Below are 13,104 nucleotides of genomic sequence, written 5' to 3' on the forward strand. Positions count from 1 at the left end.
TCCACGATGGAATAACAGAACCCTGTAAAGTTATAATATCTTTAGCATTTGACCTTCTGTCATGGCCAGGACTTTTCAGGTGAGTATCAATAAGTCTTTCTTTCACAAGTGAATATATCAAAAACGAACACAAGTAGAAACTTCAAATTTTTCAGTTATACCTTAGTGTCCAGATCCTTTGCACTTTCACTAAAACCCTCTGACGCGATTTGGACCTCCATAAAAACGGCATACACTTTTGGAATGCACCTTGTAGAAGATATACACCAGCAAATAAAAAAAAAAAAAGGGTATTGTAGAAACAATAAGTACAAAATTAATCATAAGGTTTGCTTGAGCATGGAAGTTATTTTCACTTCCACCAGCTCAAAATAAAATCACATATACACGTATGGCGGCACTCATTTATTTATTTTCTTACTCTAAACCTTCAGAAGAGTGAAATTAAGTACAGAAAATTATAAACAAATCCGCAATACACTGTTAGACCACATTTCCACTTTATCTGAATCTTGTAGCTGTCATAAAAAAGGCCTTGCTACCCGATCTTTTTATGTACTGTTTAGATTTTACAACTTCTTGTAAGCAAGAAAGGTATCACCACCCATGCAGCACTGCAGTCTAGTGGACAAACAATTAACCTCCTCATTAAAAACTTATATTTTGGCGCACTTCCCCTCCGAGTCCAAAAGAATCCGTTGTTTCGGAAGCAGCGAAACTGGTTTTTCCTTTGTCAGCGGGAGGGCGATAGCAGGTAGCAAGCAAGACGTCCCAGAAAGCTGGACACTGTTCGACTCCTTGCAAGATGGAAAAAATGTTTTATGACCCTTTCAAGACTGTGTGTACACGGTGAAATATGGTAGGATTTCAAGATTTTTTTTTTTTTTTTTTTTTTTTTTTTTTTAATAATGACAGCTACAAGTTGTTCTAACGTGGCAACCCATCTTTAATGGCACATGATATACCATCTTGTATAAAGGAACAGACTATAATGTGCAGAGCATTAATTAACTAACAACACTACAGTTACGTTGTTTCAGTTTAACAAATTCATTGCGTTACAAACTCTTTTCTTTAAACGGCACATCTAAAATATACAACCTATTCGCAATCTCAATTGTCAAAGCCAGTCAACAGAACTTCACTTTTAATGGAACCAACGTATCAAAATTTTGCAAACATTTAGAACCCAGTGTTTGTTACTTGTTGAATCGCTGAATAAATGAACGGGGCGCGCATAAAAACGCAGGGATGAAGAATGAGAACCTTTAAAGCACCCACAGTGTAATTTTACTTAAGTTCAGTAATATCAGTGAAAGTGAAAATTTCACATGGACTCAACGTTGATAAGGGACATTATAAACGCAAATAGCAGAACCAAATATCGACCGAGAGTTTATTGCGTCTTTACACTGAAAGGAAATTACATTGTACGACGGATATTTCAATAATTAATGGATTATTTTTCTTTCTTTCACGCCCCACGGAACAGAGAAAGTGGGAGGAAGCGGAAGAACCCACGCACATGGTGTTCGTCTACCACAAAGCCCACTTGGCGCGAGCTTGGATTGGAACAGAAGCCCCACTATCAGAGATGAATCGCTCTCCCACTGCACCACTTAACCCTTTGGAGTTCTAGTACCTATTTAACAGGTTGAGTGCCATGAGCATCATATGCGGTGCTCACCTTATTTCTCTGTGGGGCCATGAGCACCATATATGATGCTCATGCTTGATGTCGTAAATTACTTTGAGACCATGAGCATGACATATGGTGCTCACCTCCCATTGGTACATTTTCGGGAGAAGCAAAATATCGCGACAAAAATGTAACATGACTATCCATAATCGAGCCAAAGGTAAGAAGAAATTTATGGCCTTCTGGGACCAGTACCCTCAAATCACCTTGGCAGTCAACCTGTTAACATTCAGTGCATAGCTTAGTATTTTTCAGGTCTCTGCGTTAACACAGGGGGCGTTCAAGGGCTAAAAGGTACAAAGAAGTATTTTTAACCCAAAAATCCATTTTTCAGGGATTTTCCGTCCACAGATACATAATGGAGACAGGTGAATGGTACCGTTTGAAGGGCTCTTCTGTTCTGAACAGAATGAGATACAAAACATGATCCTAGGATAAATAGAGATGTCTCAGGATTTTTTTTTACCTGAGATCCGGGCCTTTATGATAATCTGGAGCTCACTGGTAACTATCCCCCCTTTCTTACTATTCAAGATGAAAGCTTGAAGTTTTGTACACACGTTTAGTACACCCCTTAGTATTTTTCAGTTGATTGTGAGATCTTTGCGTTAACATAGGGGAAAAGTGATTCGTGAGGCTCAAAATTAAAAAAAGAAATCCCGATATCTCTGAAAATTTCCCGCCTCAGGGACATAATAAGGAAATATGAATCATACCGTTTGAAAAGCTGTTTTGTTCTGAAGAGAATGAGGTGCGATCCATGGTCCTAGGATAAGTAGGAATGATGCTGTAGCCGCTTGACTCAAAGTTTATAATTTATCTTTAAAAAAGCCGGTATTTAAAAGGGTTAATAGATGTTTCGTAGCGCCTGCATTGGTACATTGAGATGGCGAATAAGTTGAAATAATACAAATCACCTGTTATTTCCTGAAAGCTACTGCAAACACTGAAATATAAGACAATAATAAAATAGTGTATTTACTTCTAACTGCCAACTTCCTCAACTAGGACATAGCGTGAAGTTTTTATTTATTTATTTTTCAACTGCTGCCACCATTATGTAATAAAAGTTGATTGATTTATGGCACCTGACACTACACTGTTTTATAGTGGACCATCATCATTCTGTAGAATCAAATTACAGGGGACGAAAAATGCATTATAAAATAACGTCAAATCACCTTTAAAGATCAGATGCTCAAATGAAATGGAACATTCCTTTTCTTAATGCAAAGTATATAACAAAGGATCCTCATTATTTTATTTTATACTTTCCGAATTTTTCTCAACCTGATCTAATAATTTTCTTACGTCGCTTAACAAAGTGAATCTTCCTGAAATATAACCGAAATTCAATATATAAGGCCGGTCCGGAAACAAGTACCGTTTTGGAAAAAAAAATACAAATTTATTTTTACACGAAAGAGCAGACAAACTATTTTTCGCTATAGTTTCCACCGATGTTCAAATACTTGCCACAGCGGGTAATCAACTTGTTTAAACCTTCCTCAAATAAACATCTCGCCAGTGAAGACAATCACAACTCCACTTTTTTTCCCCCGTCACTTCCAAAACTCTTACCACCAGTTCGCACTTCAGATGCAGGAACAAGTAGTAGTCAGACGGCGCCAAGTCGGGGCTGTGCGGCGGATGGTCAAGCTATTCCCAACCGAACTGTCGGATTAACGTTTGGATGGATAATCGAATAACAGAACGAATCTCACAGTCGGCGGGTACAGCAGTTGTTTCAAACATTGGGTAACAATCACAGGACAGTTCATTCGTTACAGAGGAGAGACAATGAACAAAAAAACACTAGTTACAGATTATGGGTTTAGTAAAACATAAATAAACTTTAATCAGCGTTTCTCGAGAAATTGTATATTGCTGACTAATTGATATTCTTGGCCTATCAGTTTGTAATAAGTGAAAGACAATTTCAATTTCCCAGTAAGCAATTCTTGAAAACAGAGATCATACGAATTAAGCTGTTGACTGGGTTTGCATTTTGCCCTAAAACTCAAACTTACACAAGATTAGACATGACAAACCATTTGCAAAGATTTCGTATAAAACAAGGTGTCGTTTTAGATCAGGGTTATTTCTCAAGATAAAGAGTAGTATTAACCATCAAACAGTATAAAATGAACAAAAGTTGGGCAAGATTCCACATAATATTAGGGAGGTGGTTATATCACTCTTAAGTTTTCAGATTCTATCTTTTCGTCCCCCTTTCTTTCTCGGACCACGCACAAAGAATAATCATTAACGACATCCAAACAAATCTCCACAACACTCCAAGTCATTTGAGTAGCACAAACAGTGATAAATGTACGAAAAGTACATCAGACGAAAATAACTAATCAGGGAAGCGGTACGTACTTCAACACGAAGGTGGAAACACAGCTTACATGGAATACACTTTCTTACACTACATCCAGTTCAATAATACAGGAAATGAGTCCTATTAATATATGATCAGTGCTAGAAGAGCTGCTAAACTTAACTTCCCAAATTCAACCAAAAGTGAAACCAGCTTTTACTGGAGTCTTCTTACTTCGATATCAAAAAAGTTCTCGTCTTAGTTTTATGGCATTCAGCTTAAAATAATACTTTAAAATATATATATATATATATATATATATTATTTTCTTTTAATTCATGTAATTTAAATATTACATTTCCAACATTACCTTTCACTTGTTTCATCTGTATACTTCCTTCGGTAATATGCAAAAAGGAAAAGTTACTAGAATAGGGATAAACAGATTGGAACGAACTATTGATTTTGCAGTCACGATATATCTTTCTGATTTTGATACTAAATCCTCATTAAAACAGCCGAAGTAATGTGCCAGTAATCAAACTAAAGCAAATTATTATAACAAGAATTAAAAAGAAAAAAGAAAGAAAAATTTCATGCCGTAAATTAGAATACTTTTGTATGTGCACTTGTACATTTTTTTCTAAGTTGTATTTGTCAGTATTTCAACCTGCCTTGATTCAGTATTAGTCTCTTATAATATACGCATATTCATAATTTGTAATTTTTTCACTGCGTCTAATATACTCTTACCTGAACTGTTTTGGTCTTCTGTGACACCTTCCTCAGCAAACTGAAATGAGAGAAGTTGCCCAGATTTGCTGAAGATATCAAGTAACATCGTAACAATACAGTTAATAGTCCATTACATACAGACACAATAAATGTTTACAGATGTAGTATGATCAAATTACAGCTAAGTATTATGGAACTGGTGCTTCAAACAAATCTGCAAATATTGAAGTTTATTGTTATATAAAATATATTTAGGATTTAGATTTCTGGGCTCTCGGCATCTTATGGCCATTTAGCCCATCACGTTTGAGGGATGACGTCCCTCGGCGAGTACGCTATCCGGGGAAAGGGGGAATCTGTTATTGAGGAGTAAGTGAACTTCCTTAACTCGTAATACATGAAGACGACTGCAGGTTAAGAAGTTGAAATCATTATGGATGGATGTTAATAACTGGAACACAAATAAGGTTAATAATAAGATTTTCCTTTTTTTTTAATTGTTTCTTTCTCTCCATTTCAAACTTCAATGTTCAGTAAAAGACATATTTTAAATATTACCCTATCATCTCTTTTCAGTGTCACTTATTTTGTTTTGTTATTTAATAAGAGACGCTGAAGACAGAAGATAAATATTAACCTTTAAATAATTATGCAATGCACTAACTTACACTGAAGGCTTTTAGTTCTTGCAAGTTCCAGTCATAATTTACATCTTTCTGAATAATTGGATCAACTGTTTATTTTGCTTGCTCCTTAAAACTCCGCATCAACAAATATACAGATAATAAATATATAAAATTAGGGAATAAAACAAATTACTTGTTTGGCACAATCTAGTTCAGACAAATTAATAATCTGACAAATTAATGTAGCTACTTTGTTAGCATACCCGTCTTTGGCCATTTGTCGAGCTGACTCCCGGTGAAAGCTGATGTACTTTACGTAAAGATGCGAGCCCATGTCTTATATAGCCTCGGTTGAGCTGCTCAGACCATTACAGAATTATTTTCACTGATGCCAGTTATTGCAATTTTCTTAAACTTAGTCTAAATAAGAGTACTAACTCATTCGAAACAATGCTGCAAATACTGATTATACTCGACGTGCAGCCGTGATTTAAAGAAAGAAAAAAAATGACCAACTCCCTCTGTTTTGAAGGACCTATTTGGAAACCTACGAAGAATATTAAGATACTTTGACTTGAAACAACAATACCAAACAGCTAAAAAAATATTTTCAATTTGTTTAATTTCACTTCCACTAAGCGTACTAGTCTTTTCAAACAGAGGTGAGTGGTCAAGTTTTTTTCTGAATATGACTGTACGTATATATAATTAAAAAAAGAAAAATCTGTACAACTTCAAACCATAATGCTACTCAGTCTTTCGTGATGTATGGAGTTAGTGAATCCAAAATGAGTCGTACTGTATTACCAGTAACTTTTGGTTTGTTTTCTCTACACGCACTAATTGTACACACATTGGTATCAAGTTGAATATGATGATGCCACACCTTTCAGTAATACAGCTCTTCCACACAAGCCATCCTTAACACCGCCAGGGGGAACTACATACGACTTCCCGTCTGTCAAACGAGATGGATCCAGCTCCACCAGATTCTCATTACTCTCCTGAAGTTCTTTGTACCTCCAAAGACTTAGATGACGACTTTTCCCCTGTCTTGCAAGCAAATACATTCTGACAGGTTTTATGTGTTCAAAGACTAGTTCAGCTTCCTCGCAACAGTGGAAGTAACCAGCTGCGTCTGTCACTGCGATCGGAGGCACTTTAGTTAGCTTCTGACACGCATTGCTCTCCACCAGGAACACCACACCAGTTATCACAGCCCAATGAGCTTTATGGCCTTTCTTGAGTATGGGAGTATGATTAAAGTCAGCATCATATCTTGGTAGAAATGTTAAGGAAAGTAGAATATAAGATACAAGTGTAAACACTTTCTCGGACTTACAAAAATCTGCACCAGTATACCGATAAACCTATTTAAGAACCATATTTCCTCCAATCCTTAAGATGTATTTTTTTTCTTTTTCTTTTTTCTTTTTTTTTCTGGTGGTTTCAACTGTGGTACATATCTAGGTTACCAAACAATCCCGGACATTTCATTTTTTTCCCCTGGAAAGCGAATTTCTCAAAGATATTCACAATATGGCAGGAGCGTATGGAGGATTTGCCTAGCAGCCCCACACATCCCCTCGCACTTTCGCTATCCCCGTTAAACGACTAGCATGTAATGACCACCCTGTGATCTACGGACACATTCAAACATAGGTTGATTCTCAAAATATTTAAATCCTCTCCAGCCCTACATCGAAGCTGAGATTTAAAAGAGCCTGTTAATAGATGGAAATGTGTATTTTTAAGTTTATCAAATTCCATTACATGCTTACCTTGTCTACCTGAGAGAGAAAGAATCCCAACAACTACTTGATGGAGCATCAATTTTAGCCAGGATGTAGAAAGTCAAGTTAGGAATCTAGGTGATATCTAAACCGGAAGTGGTAGAAATCAACCATTTCCGTTTTAACGTTGATCACTATAGAGCATAAACGGAAATAAATAGGAGAAACTCTTTCTAGGAATTAAGTGAATCAAGAATACATTTCATCTCTACCCTTAACTCTCTATTAAAACCAGAAGTGAGAGCAATCCTGATATCCTCTACAACTTTCGGCTTCAATATTAATTTACATAAAGCAAAACCGATAAGAGAGAGTGAGATTTTTGTAATCGATTTAGAGTTTTAACAATAGATATGAGCTTCTCTTTTAATCCTCTATCCAGACCAGAAGAGAGAGAAATCGATATCCACTTTTACCACTATACCACTTTTAATATCGATTGTATAGAGTAAAAACGGTGATAGATAGCGACAGCTGGTTTACTCCAATAAATTAAATGTCTCCACTCTCTCTCTACTGAAACCAGAAGTGGCAGAACCAAGAATATTAACTGAAAAAATATCACAGCATACAAACCAAGCTTCTTTACGCTGTATACCGTAACACTGCTTCTTGGTTGTTTTAAGGTGAGTTTAAAGGAGCGCTAATCACCACGAGATGACAACACTTATCCCTTATCTTTCTAATATATTTTGTAGGGAGTGACAATATTGAAAATAATTCAACTTCAAGAAATGAATAATCAAAGGATGGGGCTTATTTCCCATAGGTATTGCCCCCGGCAGATAATCCAATGAGGGGGCTCAGTGGTAGACCTCTCACCTCTGGTGCGTGGGATCCCTGGCCAAATAAGTTTGTGGTGAGCAATATTGTCTCTGTGAGTTTTCTCGTGGTATTCCCGTCTCATCATTCACTTGCTTTAGCCATCGCCTCCCTTAACTTAACAGGCATAATCGTGGGCGTTAATCAAATGAAACTGATATACGTTAAAGTACTACGTGACTTAATAGAAAAAACATATTAGTTTGGGCAAAGGTGACGGAAGTGTACTGCCAGTTGTGCATGGATGTCTAAAACGTCCCCAAGTGGTGTAGGGACTTTGTAACTGGTCGTAATGGAATTCACGAACGAAAAAAGAAGCCAAGTTCCTGCACCAGTTTGGATAGAACATCACCTTCTAGCCCTATTGTTCGTACTTGGCACCCAGTGACTACTACCTATTTCCTAAGTTAAAAGAATATTTGGCCCGCAACGATGGCAACGTGAAAGATGGAGATTCAACGCTTCCTTAAATACATGGCAGCGAGCTGATAAGACATGGACATACAAAAATTTCCACAGCGCCTACAAATATGAATCGACCGAAATCGTGATTTTGTAGAAAAATGTTAAATGAACAGCATAAGCTTTAAAATGATGTAAACATTATATATATATATATATATATATATATATATATATATATATATATATATATATATATATAAATAAAAGAAAGTGACTATGTTTGGGACTTAACTCTTGAACCACCCAACCGTTTTCGATCAAATTTTCAACAGATGAGGTTCGGGCCTGGGAAGGTTTTTTGTCATTTCATTGACGGTGGAACTTAGGGGAGGGAGGATATATATCTATATATATCTATATATATATATATATATATATATATATATATATATATATATATATATATATATATATATATGATCGAAAATGACCGATATTAGTGTCGAATCCATAGTTTTCGGGATCGCTAAAATGAACAGTTACACTTCCGATGCCGTTTAAATCCAAATTCAGCCCCGCAACTTGGTGAAGGAGGAGATAAAAATGATCTAAAATGACTGAGATCAGAGAACACTTCAGTAATAGTAAAAAGTGACTTAACTAACGGAACATATCACTATTTTTTCTTATTTTAATCCAGCGAAGCGGGTAATTCACGCTTGTTGAAAATAAACATTTCTTTTTATTAAAAAAGAAAAACCAACTTTTTCATTACCTTTTCATAAATATTCCTGTCAATAGTAAGAATGCTCGCTAGTAATTAAAATGAATCAGAAATAAAAAAAAAAAGTAGAATTATATTATTATTCGAGATCTTCTATGCCAACTTGTAATGAATTTATTAATTAGAACAAGAAAAAAAAATAATGTATATTAAAAATTAAAAAAAAAATGTAAAATTTCAAACCACAATGCTACTCAGTCTTTCGTGATTTATGGAGTTAGTGAAACCAAAATGAGTCGTACTGCATACAGACCCTACAGTTTAATGTGAAATCTGAACCACAGTAATGTGCTCAAATTTCGAACGAACCCGAAACCCCGTGCACTACTAGACCAGTAGCGAGGATACGTAACTTATATTTACTTAAATATTTCCTTGTGTTGTTTCTGCTTTATTTTGTAGAAAAGTTAAAAAGAGACTCAAGACCAAATGCGTCAACTTAAAAAGTCAACATGATTTGGAACGCACTTGAAATGTGAACATTTTGAATTAAGAATGTGGCTAGGAGTGATATGGGTGCTGCAGATAATAACTTCTTATCATATTAAGGAAAAAAACACGTTTCATGGACCCAGTCAATGTTTAATGCCAATACGCTGTTCAACTTCATGTGACTTTTCTTGGACCTGACAAATGCATCAGAATAGTTCGAAAGGGCAAGTTAGGTGTTCCAGAAGGTAAATTAATGAATGAAAAAAAAAAAAAAAAAAAAAAAAAAACTGTTACTACCTTGTGACTTTTTCTTTGCAGAAATTGTATTTAACCCTTTAGAAACAGGCGTTCTGTTGAAGACGGTCGTGGTTTATAAGACACACTTTCTTTTCTCAAATTACACTTGGATCGCTTTTAGGGCCCCTGTTTTTCATCTTTGAAGAAAGACTGGTAATTGTCCTTAAAAGAACCCTTCAGAGTAAAGTGTGGCATATAAATACCCCGTTCCATAAAAACGTGTGTGGTATATAAACACAATATGGACAGAGGGGACGGGTCTCGTTTGCGTTCTATGTATTGCAATATAATGAAATAACGATTTTCAAACTGAATTTTTATTTATTTAGTCTCTGAAATAAGTTTGATTTAAAATTCCCTAATTTCTGATAATAGGATTATAGTTTCGTTGTTTACACAATTTTGACCGTTTATAACGTGAATTATATCAACTGACAAACTGTGAAACTATCGTGATAAAATGATCATTGTACTATTTTATTGTTTGTTAATAAAGTTATTTATTATTACGCCTAAATCTTTATTTAATTGTTCTACCTGTATTCAGTTATGGATTTTTGGTCCTTATATACAAGGGCTGGATAAAAAGTAATGGCAACATTATTATAATTCGTACCTGGCTTCATGCACACACATAAGTGGACTTTGTGGTGGACAAACACCGTGTGCGTGGGTTTTCTCCCGTTTCCTCCCACTTTCTTCATTCATTTCTCATAATCACCGTCTCCTTTAGCCTAACCGGCATAATCGTGGGACGTAAAACTCAAAAATTTCATTTCATTTTCATGCACACACACACACACATATATATATATAAATGTTACATGTGGACACTCTCTGCCTCCCATCGTCTATAACGCCAATGGAACACTGACACATCACGATCCACTTCTACAGGAAGACCACCCGACTTCTCTCAGTCTCACTACACGATTAAGCTACAAGTTACGTAACTGCACAACAAACATTCGTTGCTGTTGTCCTGGTTTTGTGGACACACAATGCAGTTCACAAACAACTACACTCGTCGTGTTAGCCGACGACCTTCAAACTATTAGTAGCAGCCCACTACCATCATCAGTGCACTGAGACCAGCATACCCTCTAAAAACTGCAGTTCAGTTATCCCAAATACGTTTCGCCTTATATGAATTCTACAAAATTATTATTAGTGTTTAACGGCAGAAAGGTCCGAAGATGAAAAATCAATCGAAGGTGAGTGGAAAACCTCATGCATAATTTTCGAGGAAACCAAGGAAAACGAATTACTTTTGTAATTCTAAAAATTTTTGGCGGACAAACAACCATACCACCCATTAAACCGAAACTAATATTTAAGTATGAGGGATAGAACTTTAATAATGCCAACACTGCTTCAGAGACGCTACGCAACGGAGTTAAATAATGTCCCTCGTACTACGTGTTAGTTACATCATACCTACCTTACCTCAGCATAAATGGACTCTCCCTTCCGACGTCACGTGGAACAGCAGTAGACGAGAACAGAGCTTCGTGCAGCGGGAGGACTACGTTAAACACGCGGGCGGTGTAAGGCAAACTTGTTGTTATGATGTTTTCGGAACAAGAACAATGGACCTGGATAAAAATTGAAATGAAATCTTTCAGTTTTACGTCCCATGGTCATGCCGGCTTGGCTAAAGGAGACAGTGATTATGAAATAATGAAATGGTGGAATGAAGAAAGTGAGAGGAAACGGGAAAGCCCACGCACACGGTGTTTGTCCGCCACAAATTTTACTTGGCGCGAGCTGGGATCGAACCAGGGACCCCAAGCACAGGTGAACGCTCTACCACCGAGTCACCGCGGTCCCTTGGATAAAAATTGTGTGTGCCAGAGGCTGTGCAGCACGAGTCTGTCATCAAGGACTTCAAGAGGCTTTGTGGAGAATCTGTATTGCCTTACAGAACAGTGGCAAAGTGAGTACAAATCTTCAAGGAAGACATGCAACGGCCTGGTCTTCCCCAAGTAAGTGAACAAGACGTGAACCTTTACGGGACATTGATCGACGCCATACTATTCTGAGCTGCTCCAAGAGACAGGACTAAAGCATAAGACTCTTCTGCACATTCTCGAGGAACGTTTGGACATGAGAAAAACTGCATTACGATGGGTTCGGCATGAGTTGACAGAAGTGCAGAAATGGCTACAATACAAAGCTACACTAGCAATGCTACGAGCGGGAAGGAATGGCTTTCTTACGCTGGATGAAACATGGGCCAAACCATACGACTTACAAATGAAACGCCAATGAAACGAATGGCGTCATTATGAGTCACCACGAAAATCCAAAGTTTGTCAGAATCCCAGCAATATACAAGTTATGGTTATGATTATTCTCGTGTACGACTGGGATTATGTAATCTTAACATGTACCGTTCCCCCCACATCAAACCGTCAATATGCAGTGTTTTTGTTTGTTCTTTTCTGGAACCCACCTCGCGGCAAATAGCCTTAAGAAAGAAGTGTTTTTTTTTTTTTTTTTTTTTTTTTTTTACAACCCACCCATCATTTTGTTATACAACGCTCGGGCGCATACAAAGCAAGGTGTGATTTGTTCGATCGAGGAGAGTGGGTAAGTGTTGTACCATCCACCCTACTCCCCGGACTTAAATCGTTGTGACTATGACTTGATTCCTAAGATAAAGGAACCTCTTCGCAGCATTTGTTTCCGAACTGTTCAAGAGATTCTTCACGCAGCAAACCGGTCCATTAGAACTATCCACACAAAAGGCGCTGCTACAGGTATCCAATGACTTCCGCATCGCAGAAAATAGGTTATATACAATGCTTTTTAAGATGTACTTATTTTGCTTCAGTTATAAATAAATAGTTCCAACCCTCGTATATTGTCAGTAAGCTCTTCAATATGACACTAGTAAGACGACATATACCTCATGGTTCATGACATAGGGCCCTGAAATGAGATTTATTCTAAAACTTTAATTTCTGTTTAATTATGATATTGACTGAAAATAACTTACATCATATCGAGCATAACATACTTCAGGTTGAATTCTCATGCGCAATTTTCGAGAAAATCAAGCAAAGGAATTTTTATGGCGCTAAGGCAGATTGTATTCTCCTAACGGTTCCTAATAGTCACAGATATTTCTAACAATTACGCACATACTACAAGGACTGTCCAAAAAGTAGCAGACTTTTTGAAAT

General features: G+C 36.7%; 1 protein-coding gene across 4 annotated transcripts in view; it reads right to left on the reverse strand.

Moving 5' to 3' along the window:
- Positions 1 to 873: 873 nt before the first annotated feature.
- The window catches only part of LOC145663863 (actin maturation protease), a 31,814-nt gene continuing 19,583 nt past the window's right edge, over positions 874 to 13,104 (reverse strand). For all 4 annotated transcript variants that reach the window (XM_081729992.1, XM_081729990.1, XM_081729991.1 and 1 more), the window contains exon 4: positions 874 to 6,661. In XM_081729992.1, the coding sequence (XP_081586118.1) occupies positions 6,244 to 6,661 (418 nt within the window). In that variant the 3' untranslated portion in view covers positions 874 to 6,243. The remainder of the gene's footprint in view (positions 6,662 to 13,104) is intronic.

This window comes from Thermobia domestica, chromosome 11 (genome assembly GCF_964235325.1).
Source record: "Thermobia domestica chromosome 11, izTheDome1.hap1.1, whole genome shotgun sequence".
Lineage (NCBI taxonomy): Eukaryota > Metazoa > Arthropoda > Insecta > Zygentoma > Lepismatidae > Thermobia > Thermobia domestica.